We start from the raw sequence: 17,550 nt of genomic DNA, 5'->3' as shown, positions 1-17,550 counted from the left end.
ACTGCAGCCTGCCTTTTTTCCTACTTTTCCTTCTCCAAATGTGGCACCACTCTTCTCATTACACTTGCTAATAATGTGCATTTTCAGTATGTGACATTAATGATTGAAATGCTACTAATCAATGTAGCAAACTAGGTTAGTTAGCCACTGCATATGTTGTAGAATTTTGGATGAGACACACAGTAGATAAGCTTTACGATATTAAGTAAAAACGAAACAGCTCAATAAAGGTTCATAATGGATAATGTGTAACCAAAACTATGTATTTAGGGTTGCAGCACAGTTACCATTCACCATGCACTACTTCTGCTTGCCTCCTCATTGAGTAACTAGAGGTAATTAGGCTGGGCTTAGAAGAATAAAGAGATGCCAATCAGAATTCATCTGCTCCGGTTTTAGGACAGACTAGCGATGTGGCGCTGTAACACACTGCGGAGCACAGGAAAACCTGACTTCACACAGAGCACAAATGCTTAGAGCAAGACAAGCACCATTTTTCATGTTGGATACTTTTGTTAGTACACTTCCTTGTAGTACACTGTCTACATAGTGGCTTTGAGCACCCCTGGTTAAAGTTTCGGTTGCTATCAATAAATAAGTGAGTAAAAGATGACCTGATTTCCAAAAGGCATAAAGCAGCCTTCTTATAGCCTTCTCCTGTTTTGCGGTTATCAATTATTTAAATTTTCAGAGTGCTATGCAGTTGCTTAGAGAAGCCCATGGATGCAGATTGCTTAGACAAGGTTTCAGGAGTCTGAGTATTTAAAATGCTTTGAAATTTACATCACTTGGCCTTTTCAAACGATGATTGTGAACTTGCTAATTAAGGTCTGAGACCTTAGTAAAAGTTATCTCAAAGCTCAGATCTCTTGGGGTGCCCCAACTTTTGAGTAGGACTCCTTTCCTTTTATTCATTCTAAAACTGTACAAAGCAAAACCCATTGCTTAAATGTTGAAAAAAATGTTGTATTGTGTTTAACTGTATGCCTTTTGGAGATCAGTTCATACCACCCCACCTCCCTTTCTTTTATTCTGCTCGGCTTAGACCCTGCACCCACCCTGGTTCAGTTCCCCAGCCCCACTCCCCCCTAAACTGCTACTTTGGTGTCTGTTTTTTGTTTGCCCTTAAAAATAATAATATCCCGGTTTTATTGTTAGAACTGGGATATTTATAGTCTCTCCCACTTTTCAATTCCTCTAGTCTCTTAAGAACAGATCACACTCAACTTTTTGACCATTGTGGGTACACCATCTGGATACCCATAATGCACTGCGTGTTGTAATAATTGTCAGCGTGAGCGTGCTTATGCACTCATACTTGCAATTGTAAGTAGGATTCGAGACATGGCAAAGTACTGTGTGAGTGTTTTCTGTTATTGCAAGCAAAGTAGGGAAGGACAGTGAGGATAGAAATGAGTAAAACTGGAATAAAGGATCATAGTGCACCTACACAGTGTGTGTGGATAGAAAGAAAGAAGTATGTTGTGCTTAAAATTGGCTTTATAGATTTCAGCTGTAGGCTGAAAATGCATTTTACAATGATTCCTCAGGTCTTTGAAATCAGCCTGTAAAAATATAAATGTAAATACCAATATCATTTATTTATATGATAAAAACCTCTTTTTTCCTCACAGTCACTTCCTATGCTGATCAACTGCTGACATACATAGATTCAAGGCAAACATTCTTGCGTGCACCAGTCATTATCTGTTGCAAAGAAATGAGTTAACATAACATCATGGCTTTGTGACCCTGAACAGACCAGAGCTTAGAATGAGTCAGTCTCTCTCTGATTTGGTCTTGAGGAACTTTGAGCACACTGGCTTCTTTCCTCATCTCTAACACATTCGTTCCTCTGTACTAAAGTTTCAGATCACTAGTTTCACAAATGATAGTAGTAACTACCTTAAATAGTACATTCCTCTATACCTAAATATTGTAATCACTTTAATGAAAATAATTTTTATATATTATTTTATGAAAATAATATTTAGGCTCTAACATGCTCTATATGAAGAGTCCTGAGGTCCATAAAGATCATCATACCCTAATTGAATTTGACTGATTTCACCACCAAGTTCCTCATCTTGACTCTTTTTGTCATTGCTGACATTTTTAAAAGTGGAAGTTGTGTTATCAATCCGGCCAGATGGGCAGCTTTGAAAAATGTGAAGGACAGAATACATTTTTGACTTTAAACTATATTTTCATAGATTCCTCAAGCTTATTTTTACTATACCAAAGTAATAAAGTAATAGATAAACAATTAAATGACAGAAAGATTCCAGGTTTTATACATTTTTGTTGTTGTTGTTGTTGTTTTTAAAATAGATCCTTACTGGAAAAAATGGGACATCTTCTGTGACTTAACAAAAACTTTCAGTATTATAATTACAGGACAGTCTGGGCAATAAGCTACCAGAACCTTTTCTATAATTTGTATAATAAAATTTAATTCCAAAGAGTTGTACTCACAGATTTCTTTCATTTACTACAGCAGCTTTTCTTTATCATATAGAAAAACTGAGACACTCTTTTTTCTTATTTTACGATATCTCGGGGAAATGAGCAGTTAAACTTCTCGACACCGACAGGAAGGAGAATTTCACTGGTCCGGCCCACTTAAGATGAAAATGGGCCTGAATGTGAATTTTTTTCGCTGAGTTTCCTCTCTGAGTCCTCAGGACATTACAACAGAACTCACTCCAGCGGTTACACGTTTACGGTGCACAACCTGATAAATACTGAATAAAACTGACGAGCAAGCTCATGGTCTAGCTCCCCACCTGACACTTTGCCCTTGGGGTTTAGAAAATGTGGACTCTTAAACTGCTGACAACTGCTTGGTCATAGCTGGAGTCCAGACTTTCAGCACCTGCCTCAATCCTTGAGATTCACAGGGAGCAGAGTGCAAATGGTCATTAATCTAACAATAATAGCTGAATTGGAAGCTGTCTGGACATGCCCAGGAAGATGACTTTGAACATGATCAGATTTTAATCTGTTTATATTTTTTATAATTTATTGGTAAGAAAAAAAAGCATTTGAGCGGACATCTTGAACAACGTAGGAGCTTTGTTCATACACAACAGAAATAGCAAAAACAATATTAGATAACAAATAATTACTGGCATTACCAGAAACCAGAAACTTCCTCACTCAGCATTAATCATGAAGCATCTCCACAAGTACGTTTCATCTTCTGCAAACACAATAAGACAATCAGTACGACTCAGTGAACTGCGTGTTGAGACTATACATCCACTAATGCAGACCTTCCTAAAGTGTGGGGCCCGCCCCCTAGGGGGGGCGCAGAGCCATTGCAGGGGGGGCGCGGTATGAAAATGGGGGCAAAAAAATGCTTGGACACTGCTAGCATGGGGCGCCCACACAAACGCAAAGCAGGAGATGAGATGAGATAGCCTTTATTTGTCAGTTGCAGGTCTTTTGCCCACAACCGAGATACAATACACAAACATCACATTGGGGAGACAGGTCAGGCTAGTTAGCGAGGAATGTGTAACACAAAAGGATAATACAGGAATGCACAGATATCAACACACCATAGCACAATAAACACAGACAAGCAATATGGGAAAGTGTTCCAGTGTGTACATCTGATCTGGGACCGCTGCAATCTTCGACTGCGCCTCCAGCCCACATCATGGGGGAGGTAAGCGTTGGAGGTGGCATTGGGTCCTGGGTAGGGAGGGTGATGCGTCAGTGAGTGCATATCAGTATCAGTATATGTATGTGTGTGCGTGTCCATAGTTCAGCTGAGACAGTGTCCTTCATCCTGCCAGGCTAGGTAAACAGTCTTCCAGCCAACCCAGGTGGCCTTGCATGGAATGGGAAGGAACAGACTCAACACAGTCGTTATCAGGGTGTTTTGTTCGGCTCCAGCCTTATGCCCACAGCTGGCGCCGAAGGGGTAGCCGGATTATGATGGTAATTTTTCTTTTGCAACAACTCATGAGAAATTCAAAGCTGTTCTTTAACACTCCGACACTGGTCTCTCAATCTCAAGATGAGGCATAGATGAATATGTTTCCAAACCAACTTCATTCTAAGCCAAAGACTAGAAAATATGGTGAAGCATATCTGCCCTTTGGTTTCACCTGCACAAGTGCCAAGGTAGGTCTCCCCTGCAGAATTGGTTTTCCCTTTGTCGGGAGCACAAGCTGGGCTGTTCAAATCACGGACAAACACAGGCACAAAAAATTTTCTTGTAAAACAAAAGGGGGCCTAGCAAAAAAAAGCTTGGGAACCACTGCACTAATGTAACTGAAACATGTAACATGTACACACAGTGACAATGACGTTGTAACAGTTCCACTGAATCTAATCAAATTTATTTTCTGTCACTCTGGGCTCAACTGTCGTCATGCTGCAGGCTGATCATCGCGTCTGGTCGCACAGTAGATGTTACAGGCAGATGGAAGACATTTGTTTTAAATAAAAGCAGGAATAGTCTCACAGAATCTAATATATATATAGAGAGAAAGAGTGTATCATGTGACAAAGAAAGTACACCCTCTGTCAATTCTAAATTGTAATGCGTGAAGACATAATGAATCATGTGGCACTTAGCAGGTCTCAAACTTAGGTAAAGATGGCCTCAAATTAATAACAACACATGTCATACTAAACATGTCATTATTTCTTTTTAGCAAAACTTAGGCCAAAATGCAGAAACACTATGTGAAAAATTAAGCACACCCTAACTTCTTCCATAGGAATTAAGAAGGTAAGTAGCAGCCAGGAGCTACTAATAAAATTTATTTGATTAATGAATCATCAGCAAGTGTGACCGCCTCTATAAAAGCAGACGTTTTGGAAGTTTGCAGCCCTGGAGCATCGAGGTGTGTGTTAACACCGTGCCAAGGAGGAACGACATCATCAGTGATTGTAGGAGAAGCAATTGTTGCTGCCCATCAATTTGGGAAAGATTGTCAGGCCATTTCCAAACAATTTGAAGTCCGCCATTCTATAGTGAGCACGATTATTAACAACTAGACACCATAGACCACTTTCAGTCTACCCAGGAGTGGACATCCTGGCAAATTTACTCCAAGGTCAGACTGTGCAATCCTCAAACACACAAAAACATGCTAAACTCAGGAGCTTTTTTTAGACTCTGCTGTCCTTAGTGTGTTAAATGCTTATGTTCATGACAGTACAATTTTAAAAAAAAGATTTAACTTTTAACTAGACTTCTTTTGGATAGATGAGAGCAAAAATGTTTAGCAATGGTGGATGAAAAACAAATAGCATATCATCACGAGTGCCTCATACCAACTGTCAGTCATGATGGTGGAGAGGTGACAAATTAGGCTTGGTGATCATGAACTTCACTGTATCCGGTCTTTAAGTCTGAAGTCATTAGCCATGTCTGGGCCCAAACTTCGCTGCAGGTCCCTAAGTCAAATGATCACTGCAGCATTACTGAGAGTTGAAAAACTGTCTAAATTCTTTTATCTGTAATAAAATTATCATTGTGGCTGCTCTACCAGGTCTAGCAATTAAGTTTAACATCCAGGCATCCATGAAAATGGAATTTATGACATTTATTAACAGAGTTAGAAGTTAGCAGGGAGTTAGCTCGCTAGCTTCCATCTATATATAATATACCATGTTCTGACTGAGGGATTTATGAAACAAATTAAAACATACAGCTCTGCTATCACTTCCAACATAAATGAAGACAGGAAAGTAAACAGCAGTGAAGTTTGTAGGGTTACTGAAGTTGAGCTAGCTGGTATATAATGATGTGCTACGTGATCGCTAGCGAAACAGTTATGTTAGCATAATATAAACAGTAAAGCTGGAGGATAAACGCTAACGAACGGAGGACTTTTTTTCCACTCGATAAAAGTTAATGTGAGGGTTCCCAATGGTTAGGGGCAAATGCAATCGCATGGCAGGATGCTGTAAACGGACCAAACGTCAGTCAGGAGAACTACCGAGATAATCTATCCACAGTATGAGGTTAGTCATTAATATACTGCTGCATGGGCTGGCCTGTAGATACATCGTAAGGGTTAAAAACTGAGCTTTAAAATGATTAGCGGTAATAAAAACCGAGAGAAGCAGACAGTGATCACTGACTGTTTTAGGACCTTGTTCAGATTAAACAGAACAAGATGCAAAGCATTAAAACATAAACATATTAAAAACACAACAGCCTTATAAATGCAGACTACTTTGGGCCCGGACGCAGGATTCATCACGTCATCACTTAAAGACCGGATACCAAAGAATTCTAGAGTCAAATGTGAGGCTATTGGTTAGACAGCTAAAAAAGTTATCCGAAATTGTGACATGAAACAGGATAATGATCCCAAACACAGCAGCAAATCTATAACAAGATGGCTGGAAAAAAAGAACTGAGGTGTTGAAGTGACGCAGTCCAGACTTCAATCCCACTGAAATGAAGCGGCAGGACCTTAAGAGAGCTGTGCATAAATGAATGCCCATAAATGTCAATGACCTGAAGTAGTGTTGTAAAGAAGGCTGATCCACAATTCACAAGTCATATCGAAAACAAACATTTCGTTGCTTCTAAAGGAGGTTCTAGAGCAGCGGTCCCCAACCTTTTTTGCGCCATGGACCGGTTTATGCCTGACAGTATTTTCACGGTCCGGCTTTTAAGGAGTCGCGGATAAATACAATAAAATAAAACTAGTACCGGTACAGAAAAAATAAGATTTATTCATAACACACGTGAAAAGACCCAGGAAAACCGAGTTAACGATAAAAACGATAACAAAATAACGCTAAAAACCAATAAAACCCCTGAAAACCACACATTTCACACCCGAGCCTCAACTCTCGCGGCCCGGTACCAAACGACTCACGGACCAGTACCGGTGTCCGTGAGACTGCTGTTCTAGAGGATAATGAATCATAGAGTGTACTTAGTTTTTTCAAATTTTGGCATTTGTGTTTGTTAAATATATAATAGTCTTAATATGTCCTGTGTCATTGTTCATCTCAAATGGCATTTACCTAATCATGAGACCTGCTAAGTACCTCATGCTTTTGCTTTTTTGTTTTTGTTGTTATTTTTTTTTAATGTCCAGATATATAAAACCTTAGTTTACTTATTTATCATTTTACTGTGTATATTATTATTTACACCATGCAGATGCAGTCCTAGCTGCAGGTTAAATGTAACCTTTTTTTGTCGCTAAAATGAAGTTTGTTTATATAGAAGTCTGCGGGAAAACAGCTTGCTTCTTGATCCATGATCTCAATAAACAGTGGTCATAAACGTAGGCTAAAGGCATGTTAAATACAAGATGTTCACCTTTAAATTATGGTCCCCATTAGAATCAAAAAAGAGGAAAAAGCATGGTACTTTCAAATGGACCTATCTAGTGTATGGTTATGCAATGTCCCTCCCCCTTTTTTCCTTTGCTCTTCAAAACACTACTATGGTAATAGTTCATGTTTAACATCAAGACTTTGACCAGTAATCTCAGTGTATTAAGCCCATCCCTTATACACAGTATATGGATTTAGTAGAAATTCTAGATTTAAAAAGCCGCTGTTTTGAACTTGGAGCCAGTGCACTTCCCTCCAGCACCATCCAGCAGAAAGACAAACTTAGCAGTTAGCTAGCTGTTAAACATTTAGCACCCAGAAATACGTCTTAATATTATTAAAGAAAAGGTTTGGAGCTTAAAAGAAAGCATGTAATGGGGTTGTTCCTCCAGTTAACCAGAAGCTTCAGTCCACATAAATGCCAGTTTTCTTCCTATTTAACTGTTTACAAGAAAGTGCTTCATAACAATTTATTACCTCAGTAGTGTTCAGGAATTGTCAGACCCCCAAAGTTATTAAAAAACATGCTGCTTATTTCTGGCGATCAGCAGCCACTATATTGAGAGTAAATGCTGAGCACACAATGGGCTTGGAAATTTGGGGAGCGCTACAATGACAAATCAGTGTTTATTCTGAGGTTCCTTGTTTTCAACACTGAATTCCCTGGACGAGTGTTTTATTTTGCAAGATATACTAAGACTCTGGGATTAGGTATCATATGTGTTTGTCTACAGGCTATTGACGCCCTCTCAGTCACTCTCTCACCGTTTCATCTCCGCACTCTCCTCTCACTCATCATCTTTCAATGCTGCCTGATAGATATCATATATGAGGGCTATTATTTAATTTTTGATTTGCTCGGGCTGTTTTCCCTCAGCCATTACTCTAGCCGCTTAAGCTGTGATTGCTCTTGACATTTTAATAAGAAACTTTCCTGTGCTGACCCTAAGGTACCCACCAATATGTGTTCCGAATCACAAGTGAAATGTAACAGAAACTAAAGTGCAAAAGTAAACATTCAAAAATCCACCACGGTGTTCTCTTCCAGATTCAAACCCATATGGAAAAGATATATATAAATCTTATAAAGTTTGTATCTGTCTTGTGTGAAACTTGTATGAAAAGCATATAAGAGTGAAAACAGATATAAGATCCCTTGAAAAATTACATAATGAAACTTGTATGTTTTGGATACTTACTAAAACAATGTATGAAAGTAATGAGAAAGTGGCCACTTTCATGAGTAAATCATGTAAGCCTTATATGATTTACTCATGAAAGTGGCCACTTTCATGAGTAATCACATATAAGTTTTTACTATTTCTTTTCCATATGGGAATCCACGATTTCCACTGTAAACAAGTCAAGTTACTAGAGTCTCTCATGCATGTGTGTGCAATCCTTTGTTTTCCAGTGATACACTGATGATAGTGAATGTTTGCAAAAATTTCCCTCAGGATCTGTTTTTTTTTTTTGTGACAGAACAGATGCCTAATCCCACAAACTGCAGATTCCTCACAACAGAGCAGATGCAACAAATGATTGCTAATCTTATTTTTGAGGATCACCCTCTTATCATTGAACAAAGTTATGACAAGATTTATTAATCATTTAAATGTTTGTTCTTTTTTATTCTTTATGTTAACCACTTCATTGTCAGTTGGGATTTGAATGTATCTTTGGATTAAACGACTGTGCTAAATAAGTAGCATGGTGCAGGAATAATGTAACAATAATTAAAAACCACTGACAGGTGAAGTGAATACCATTGATCATCCTCATGTTATAGGTCCACAAAAAAACAGAAAAAAAACATATTAAAATCCAGTTGTAATCACATTTTATTACAGCTAGATGATTTTTTCATTAATGACATTGATGATTTTTCAAATGCCTCTTCAGTTCTGCTCGACAACCAATGTAACAGTGACATTGGGTCATCTATCTACATTTGTTGGTGTGCTAGTTTTCAAAAAAGCATGCTTTATATACATATGACCATTAATGGTAATCTTTATGTATCTCTATCTAACTTTTGGAATGTATTTATTTATTTAACCTTTTAAAAATGGTTTTAAAAATAGTTACGTTGTGATATTTTTGTTATATTTAAGGTGTTTTTTGTGCATAGTGGCTTTTTTTTTATTACCCTTAAGCTAAAAAAAGGGTGATGGGTGTTTGTCATGACCCGGCTGGGCTGACAGCCAACATGGACACCTAAGTTTGTGAATGCGATAACTCAAGAACGACGTGACGTAGCAGCTTCAAATTGATACCATAGGTATATCTACTAGGAGGCTGAGAGGTATCACTGGAGGCCTCCAGTATTTTTATATCTGGTTATGCTGAGTTATTAGTTTACTTTACTGTTCCTGAACCTTTCAACATGTGGAGTTTGTTTGATCATGAAAAAGATGGCCCTACATTAAATCTAATGCTGCACGGTTACTAGCTAGTTCCCCAACAGTCAATGTTCGTTTACATGTTCATTTAAAAGCCAGTATTACATTTAGCTATTAGTATGATAGTTTATAAAAGCATATAAAAAGCTTAGTAAACTAGTTAGAAAGATAAAACTAACAGAAACAGAGTTGCTACAGTTGTTTGCATGCTTGTTGGAGTAAACATACAATCCCAATTGCAAATGCCATTTGATCAGTCTCCACTTGTCTTGGTAGGCTCATTACAAGATTTTGGTATTTGAGTGCAAGAATGTTCTCCTGTTGAGGATCAGAAGTATTTGTGAGGTCAGATACTGTGGCAGTAAAGCCAGAATCACCATTGAATTTCTAATTCATCCCAGAGCTGTGCAGTCAGGCTGTATCTCTCTGTGTGCTGTCTGCTTTTTCACTCATTTTCAGTCAGTGCAATACCATTTTCAAGGGAATGTTTGTCTTGTTGGTTTTTTTTTTTGGTTTTTTGTTTTTGTTTTTTTTCCTTAAGTCACTTAACACTGATCTATGGATCATTCAAGCATATAAATGGCACCGAACACAATGGATGAACCAGTGTTGTATCATAACACACAACTTAGCAAAGAAACTATTTTAAATTGTTTTTTAGGCACTTTGTTTATATGAGCTGATGCAAAAACACATAACATGTTCTGCTTTTTTTTTAATGAATGTATGATGAATATAACACAGTTTGACAGGCATAAAATAGTGTTTCTCCCAAAGATCTATTACCAGAAACCAAACCTCACAATTATATCACGATATTTAAAGGAACTCTTCGGGAACTTTACAGCCATGCTGTCACATGATAAAATAGGTTGTTGTAACTTTTGTCAAGCTTTTTAAACAGCTGCTTAAAGCACTCCTTTTCCACCATGTAACCATCCACTGCTTGCTCTTGCTGTCCTCACAAATGCTCACAAAAACCTGATATTTTTTGTTTTAAATTTACATATATTTCCTTGTTTTAGCAATTAATAGGATACATGAATGTTTTTCTACTGCCTGTAGGTGGCAGTACTGCATTTAGAAGTGGTTAACCTATCTCCATTAAACAAATAAAAAACCTGTTAACAGCTGCCAGCATGTCTGAACAGTGACATTTACTTTTTACTACACAAACAAAAGAAGAAACTTAAAGACTAAAAGGTTACAACAACTGTTAAGTGGTTCTGAAAAATTCAATGAAATCTCTGCCAGAAATAGCTAGCATGTAATTTGGGAGTGCAGCGCAATGGACAGTCTTTTAAAAAAAAAAAAGGCTGTAACATCCCACCACACAGGTTAGTTTTATAAGAAATGAACTATTAGCATTAAAAATGAGCCCAAATCATTAGAAAAAATTACCTTTAACTTTTCCGTATACTTCTTTGTCTTTGACATGACAGCAGTCTCACAACCTTTTCATTTTTCTGAGCAGTCTACATTCTTACAGCCAGCAGCACAGCGCTCTATAAAAATAAATAAATAAATAAATGCATAGCTATGAATGGTACTCAGAATTTAATACTCATCTCACTTCTCAGGAAATACAAATACTTTCATAGCTAGAACTGCACTGCTTGATAGGTGAGACAAATGGCTCCCCCACTAACTTGTAATGGGCAAAGCCTTTTTTTTTTAGCTTTTGAAATTCTAGATCTATTTTCTTTAAGTGTAAGTGAAATACAGACAGGCTGTTAGAGGAGAGACAGTGGGGGTGGAGTATGGAGGGAGGTGAAATCTGAAAAATTGAAGATGGATTTCAGAGGGAGTGGTGTGTGGGCATCAGAATGCTGATGGTGCAGGAGAGCGTGCAACTTGGGAAATCTCTAGTCTGTATCGTTTCTCCACTTAAACATTAGGATCAGTTTCACTGTTAGGCTTTCATGAGTGTCCTAATGCCTCACGCACTTTTAGGTTCATGCATGTCATGCATGTGTATTTATACAATTAACTAATGATTGATCATCATCAACAACAAACTACTCATAACAACTGCGAAGACATTTTACTATGCAGTTGCATTTCAGTAAATGACATCATCTCTAAGATTATTGTTATAACCTTCACATTTAAAATGAAAAGGGTCTGTTTTTTTTTAATTTATTTGTTTTGTTTTAATATAGAATTCAAATTAAACTGTGTTTGGCAAACAAAAAAGAATACCATAAGGAGGTTTCTGTTAACAATAATGCTCAACAGAAATCATTTCACTGAGCAATACCAAGATAATTGAACACAGAGAGAATTATTTTACATTGCTGGCTTTAATGCACAAGTGACATTCATCAGAACGGAAATGACTGAAAGCACATAATTGATGGGAAATGCTTTTCTTTTTCTTTATACTGTTTTGCACTTACAACTCATTTTAATCTTAAGAATTTATAACACAGTCTAAGTCTTATCTGTCTCAAGAAGATAAAAAGTAGATCCAATCACTTTTTTGTTTTTTGGGTTTTTTGTAAGCATATTTGCCTCTGTAAGGCATCTTTCCCAATGGCTTATGGTGTTACATTGTGCTGTTATCTGCTCTGGAGTCTGTTCTAATTGTTCATAATTTTATTTAGCTAATCTAAATGAAATAAATGTGATGGAGATACAACACATATGAAAACATACATGTTATATGAACATGCTGCATTCAAAACCTGTATGATTAGTATGGACTTATAGCACAGTGGTTGTAAGGTAATTATTTTCCCACATGCAAAATGCAGGTCACCTTTTATATCCTGAAGTAAGAAGTAAGATAAGACCTCCAGACAACTCTGATCTTTGCATGTATCCACCACGACTTTCCCCTGTGCTGTACCATCACTAGGACAGTGTGAAGATGGTTCTGGCAGTGCAAGATTTGTATCTGGACTGTTTCCTCACCTTTGCACGAGGTGACAGGATAGCAAGGTTACAGAATAGCACTGATGCCGGTCTCATCTCTACAGGAAGAATAAGATGCAATATTCCCCATTCAGAAATGGCAAAGTTTATCAGCCTTTGAGAAAAGCATCATGTTATGGTATTGTGTTGCATCTCAGATGCATTGCTTCACATCAGTGAGCTGCAAGTATATAGTTCTGGAGGAAAAAACAGTGAGAGCACTCCTTTATCCAGAAACTTTTACATGCTTACAGTGAGTGTGGGCTTCAGGGCAGTTACAGACCTGTCCTCACCACTAAACTGTCCAAATCTAGTGTGTTACTGAAGGTAGTGGTGATGGATTATCTGCCCTCCAGAATTCTCAATTATTCTCCTCCCCTCTGTGGACTGGCAATTAAGTTTGTTATTGCCGCAGGTGATTTAAGTGCGACTGACAGACTAACATATGATTTTTTTTTTTTTTGTAGGCTAAATGATTTTTTCTTGTCACTCGGTGCTGTTAGTCTTCTCTTCCCTTCTGTGTAGTAGTCAACATTTGTTATTTAGGAATATATAAATGACCTAAAAACCAGTTTCATCTTAAAGTTGTTATAATACAATCAGAAATACGAAACAGTACATTATTATTTTAATTTATATAAACTTTAACTATGTTTGATACCATTTTTAATTTCTCATGCCACTGTTTTCTCCTCTTCTGTCCTTCTAATTCGTTTTTGTGAAAACACATCACAACGGTGGTAATTCAACCCACTGGAATTTTAAAGTTGCATTACATATAAGCAGTATTTATTAAAGGTAAATAATTAGAGCATTAGTGTAGTAATTAATTAGTAACAGAGGCTTTGCAAATGAAAGGAGCCTGAAAACAAATATTTGCACGTCCGGGAATCTACTTTCTTTTACTCTGATGTCGTTCTTGTCTGTCTTTGCTTTGGCCTCATGTGGATATCTCCCTCTTTGTGTAAGATAAAGGACCTGTCTATAGTGGTTTCTATACTGTTTCCTCTGGCATCTCATCAGATATCACAGTGAGCAGGATCAGGATCCATTTACTGTCTTATAAAACAACCGGTCCCTTGCCAGTTTGGTACAAAATGATTCCATAAACAAAGTCACAATGTCTGCCCCAGTAAAAGGCCTTATGGGAGCAATGACACCTTATGAGCAATTTACGCTCCTGGCCTGGAGTTTTTTTGGGGTTTTTTTTAGCTCCACTCTTCTTGTTTTCTCCTCCCTCTGTCCTTTCATCTAATTATGTTACTACATTATATTCATTACAATTCTAAGTGATATGTAATCACTGCCAAATGTAATAGAGTGAAGTCATCTGTAATATTATTAATAATATGACCTCTTTTCTGTCTCTTGTCTCTCTCCCTCTGCAATCTAGTTGAGGAAGGCAGTGATGGACCACATCTCAGACTCTTTCCTAGAAACCAACGTCCCTCTGCTGGTGCTTATTGAAGCAGCTAAGAGTGGAAACGAGAAGGAGGTCAAGGAGTACGCCCAGGTGTTCCGTGAGCACGCCAACAAGCTGGTGGAGGTCAGTCATGAATTAAACACGGGGGCACAATCACACACGTACACATGCTCACTGATTCTCTTACTTTATATTAAATGACGCGTAGCAAGAAAAAAATATAGAAAGTTTATAACTTTACATTTTACATTTAAATGAAAGAGTGAGCAGGCAAACTGCAACTGAACATGTAATAATTAAAAAAATGTAGAGGTGGGTTTTTTTTTACCTTTTCATTTCCCTATAAATAAACTGCTGGACTGAAAAGAATATTCTGTGTATTAAATGCACTAACAGAAGCAAGTGTGCATGTTCATGTGCACTTGACAATTAGCCATTGTCTCTTTGGCTTTGTTGGCCGAGTAGTCTTAGCTGCATGGAGACGGTATGAAGAGGTTTGACTCTTGCTTAAAGAAGTATTAGGTTAAAAAAATCCTTTTTACTGCCTGACTGCATCCTAATTTGAGGCGTTCAATTATGCTAAGTCATAGACAGTGAATGGCATGCTGACCATAGGTCTTCACAGTGGCCTGTCTGAACTGCTACCAAAATTTTAAGGCTGCATTGAGGAAGTTATAGTCCATCTCTCTTTCTCTTCTACTGACTAAGTCTCCAAGGCCAATCAAAACCTCAAAAACCAGATTACTGTGAACTGCTTCTAACCTTTTGGGGAATAAGTCCAAGTAGTTCAGTCATATGCATCTGATTCCTTTTACTGCTGAACAGCCATTTGCCTCCCTTCATCTCTACATAGAAAGCATAGTGGAAGCAACACACTCACACACATTCTAAACCCAATACACTGTCGCCATGCATGTAGCCTAACAAAATATGCTTGAGGTTGAAGCTATATGCCAATAGCACATATGGTACACGAGCCATTATGGCAGCGATAAAGACAGTGTTACTGACAAACATTTAAGGATAACATCATGTCAGACATGCTTCTGTGTAGTTTCTGTAACGTAATAAAGCCAAGCTGCATCTTGTGCCTTATCCATGTGAATGAATGGATGCTCTCCTTTGAGGGTGCCTAAAGTTCCTGGTTTAAAAAAACCCCAACCTGTGACCTGGGAACTCGGTATGGGGTATGTTTTTTGGTGTAATTTTGGTGGTCTCACCATACGGAGGTTATTTGTGGGGGTCTTGAGGGGGTAAAAGTGTTCCAATAGCTAGGAATCTGGTATTGGGGGTTTCTTGGGCAGGCATTTTGGATGACGAGGTGCCCTATAGGGATCTATTCCAGTCCATTTTAAACGGACTGTCCAAATACTAGGCAGCACGGTGGCATGGTGGAGCACTGTTGCCGCACAGCAAGAAGGTCCTGAGTTCATTCCACCATCAGGCCGGGGTCTTTCTGTGTGGAGTTTGCATGTTCTCCCCATGTTTGCATGGGTTCCCTCCGGGTACTCCGGCTTCCTCCCACCGTCCAAAGACATGCAATTAGTGAGGATAGTTTAATTGATTAATCCAAATTGCCCATAGGTGTGAATGTGGGAGTGAATGTGAGCGTGAATGGTTGTCTGTCTCTGTGTGTTAGCCCTGCGACAGACTGGCAACCTGTCCAGGGTGTACCCTGCCTCTCGCCCTATGACAGCTGGGATATGCTCCAGAGCCCCCCCGCGACCCTGAAAAGGACAAGTGGAAGCGAATGGATGGACGGATGGATGGATGTCCAAATACTAATTCATCAGTAATTTCCCAGGATCACTGTAAAGACGAATGGAATATCACAAAATATCCATGAAAAATAGTGAGAAAGCTTAAAAATGTGGAAGAATATGTGTTGTGTTTCACTTGAAGTTGGTTTTAGGACATTCCATATTGCTTTTATGAGGTTTTCGTTTATTGCCCATCCACTCAACGGCAGGAAGATAGCGGATGGAGTCCTGTGATAAATGTCTGTGCCCTTTGATGGAAGTTGCCTTTTGTTCTCATGGTCCATTCAGGGGAGCCTTTAGAACCTTTAGAGCCTTTATGTGGGCCTCTCGTAAAATACTGTCACTTAAAACAGCACTCTAGCTTTCGTTGACTTCAGCTGAGCGAGTGAGTGATTTGTGTGCCCTTTTGGTTTCCCCCAGCTGTTTGTTGATGAGAGGAGTCCTGACTGATGCTACACTCAAAATCTGTGCTTTGCATACAGCAATCTTAAAGCTTTCTGTAGCCCTGGGACATTTCAGGCAGATGAATTCAGTTCTCCTTATAAAGGAAAAAGGAAGAAACGTTGCCTTGTGTTTATATGCAGTTGTTTGTATGCATTGAGTTGGCTGTAAACCGCAGTCAAACCTGAGGGTAGTTTATCAGCTGTACATTGGTTTGTTGCAAGTTGTTTGTGGCTTGTTGCAAGTGGTTGTTAGCAGGTACAAAACCCAGATCAGCTGTGTGTGCAAATTATGTTATCGATCAAAATGAAAAATATTTATGACAAAGTTGTTTCTAGCTGCGAACACATAATGTCCACATTGTAATGGTCTTGGACGTTAAAATTGTATAACAGTATCCTGACTGTTGCTGTCTGGTTGTTTCAGGTCACTTATTCTCTTTTAACGGTTTCACAATATGCTTCTAATGGAGCTAGTTCTACACAAACTTTTTTTTGGTATAAAGATGATATTTTCCAATGAAGACTGATTGAGAAAAGATATTTTCATGCCCCAGAGCTCTGTAGGGTTAAATTGGTTCATCAAATGCAACCTGCAGCGCAGCACAAGCATCTAAATTTCCGTTCATGAGATAATGAGGTGCTATGTCAATAAAGTTCTCTTACAGTGTTCAAGCCGTGATTGTATGCCTACATTTATGGTTTCCTTTGAGTGATTGGAATTCGTTATTATTGTGGCAGAACACTGACTCGGCTGTCACGCAGTTAAGTTTTTTAAGCAAACTTATTAAAGGAGCTTATAGAATAGTGATCAGCTCATTTGAGCATTTTTCCTTCATCAGATTTAATACTAAGGAAGCATTAAATTTGATGTTTGAATGATAAATTGATTTGATTCTTAGATAAGTGTCATGCTGCAGTTAGAGAAACATTATTTTAAGTATTCCAATTAAAACTTCAAAACATAATGTACAACACATATTAGCAGCTTTGTAAGTGCATGTTTCATCTGAGAAAAGTGAACCACTATGTAGCTCATATGGAAAAGTAATGTACTCACGTGTATCTCACTGACCACTCAAAGTTGTTTAGACTACAAGTCACATTTAATCATGCATGTGCATTCATCCAGCTTTGTATTCTACAAGTTTTAAGCACTTTATCTACATCAATCCAAGCCTAATTTTTTTCGAATCACTATTTTACTTAACATGCATGTCTTTGGTATGTGTTAAGAACCCAGAAACCTTGCTGTAAGGCAGCAATTTTAAACCAATTCACCA

General features: G+C 38.2%; 1 protein-coding gene across 1 annotated transcript in view; it reads left to right on the top strand.

Moving 5' to 3' along the window:
- The window catches only part of ctnna2 (catenin (cadherin-associated protein), alpha 2), a 338,846-nt gene that overhangs the window by 244,376 nt on the left and 76,920 nt on the right, over positions 1–17,550 (top strand). Inside the window, exon 9 of the mRNA XM_005945770.3 lies at positions 14,038–14,190. Coding sequence (XP_005945832.1) covers positions 14,038–14,190 — 153 coding nt within the window. The remainder of the gene's footprint in view (positions 1–14,037; positions 14,191–17,550) is intronic.

The sequence above is a fragment of the Haplochromis burtoni genome, unplaced genomic scaffold, assembly GCF_018398535.1.
Source record: "Haplochromis burtoni strain Fernald_Lab_line unplaced genomic scaffold, NCSU_Asbu1 Contig_302, whole genome shotgun sequence".
NCBI lineage: Eukaryota > Metazoa > Chordata > Actinopteri > Cichliformes > Cichlidae > Haplochromis > Haplochromis burtoni.
The sequence above is the reverse complement of the archived record's forward strand: the minus strand, read 5'-3'. Positions and strand labels throughout refer to the sequence as shown.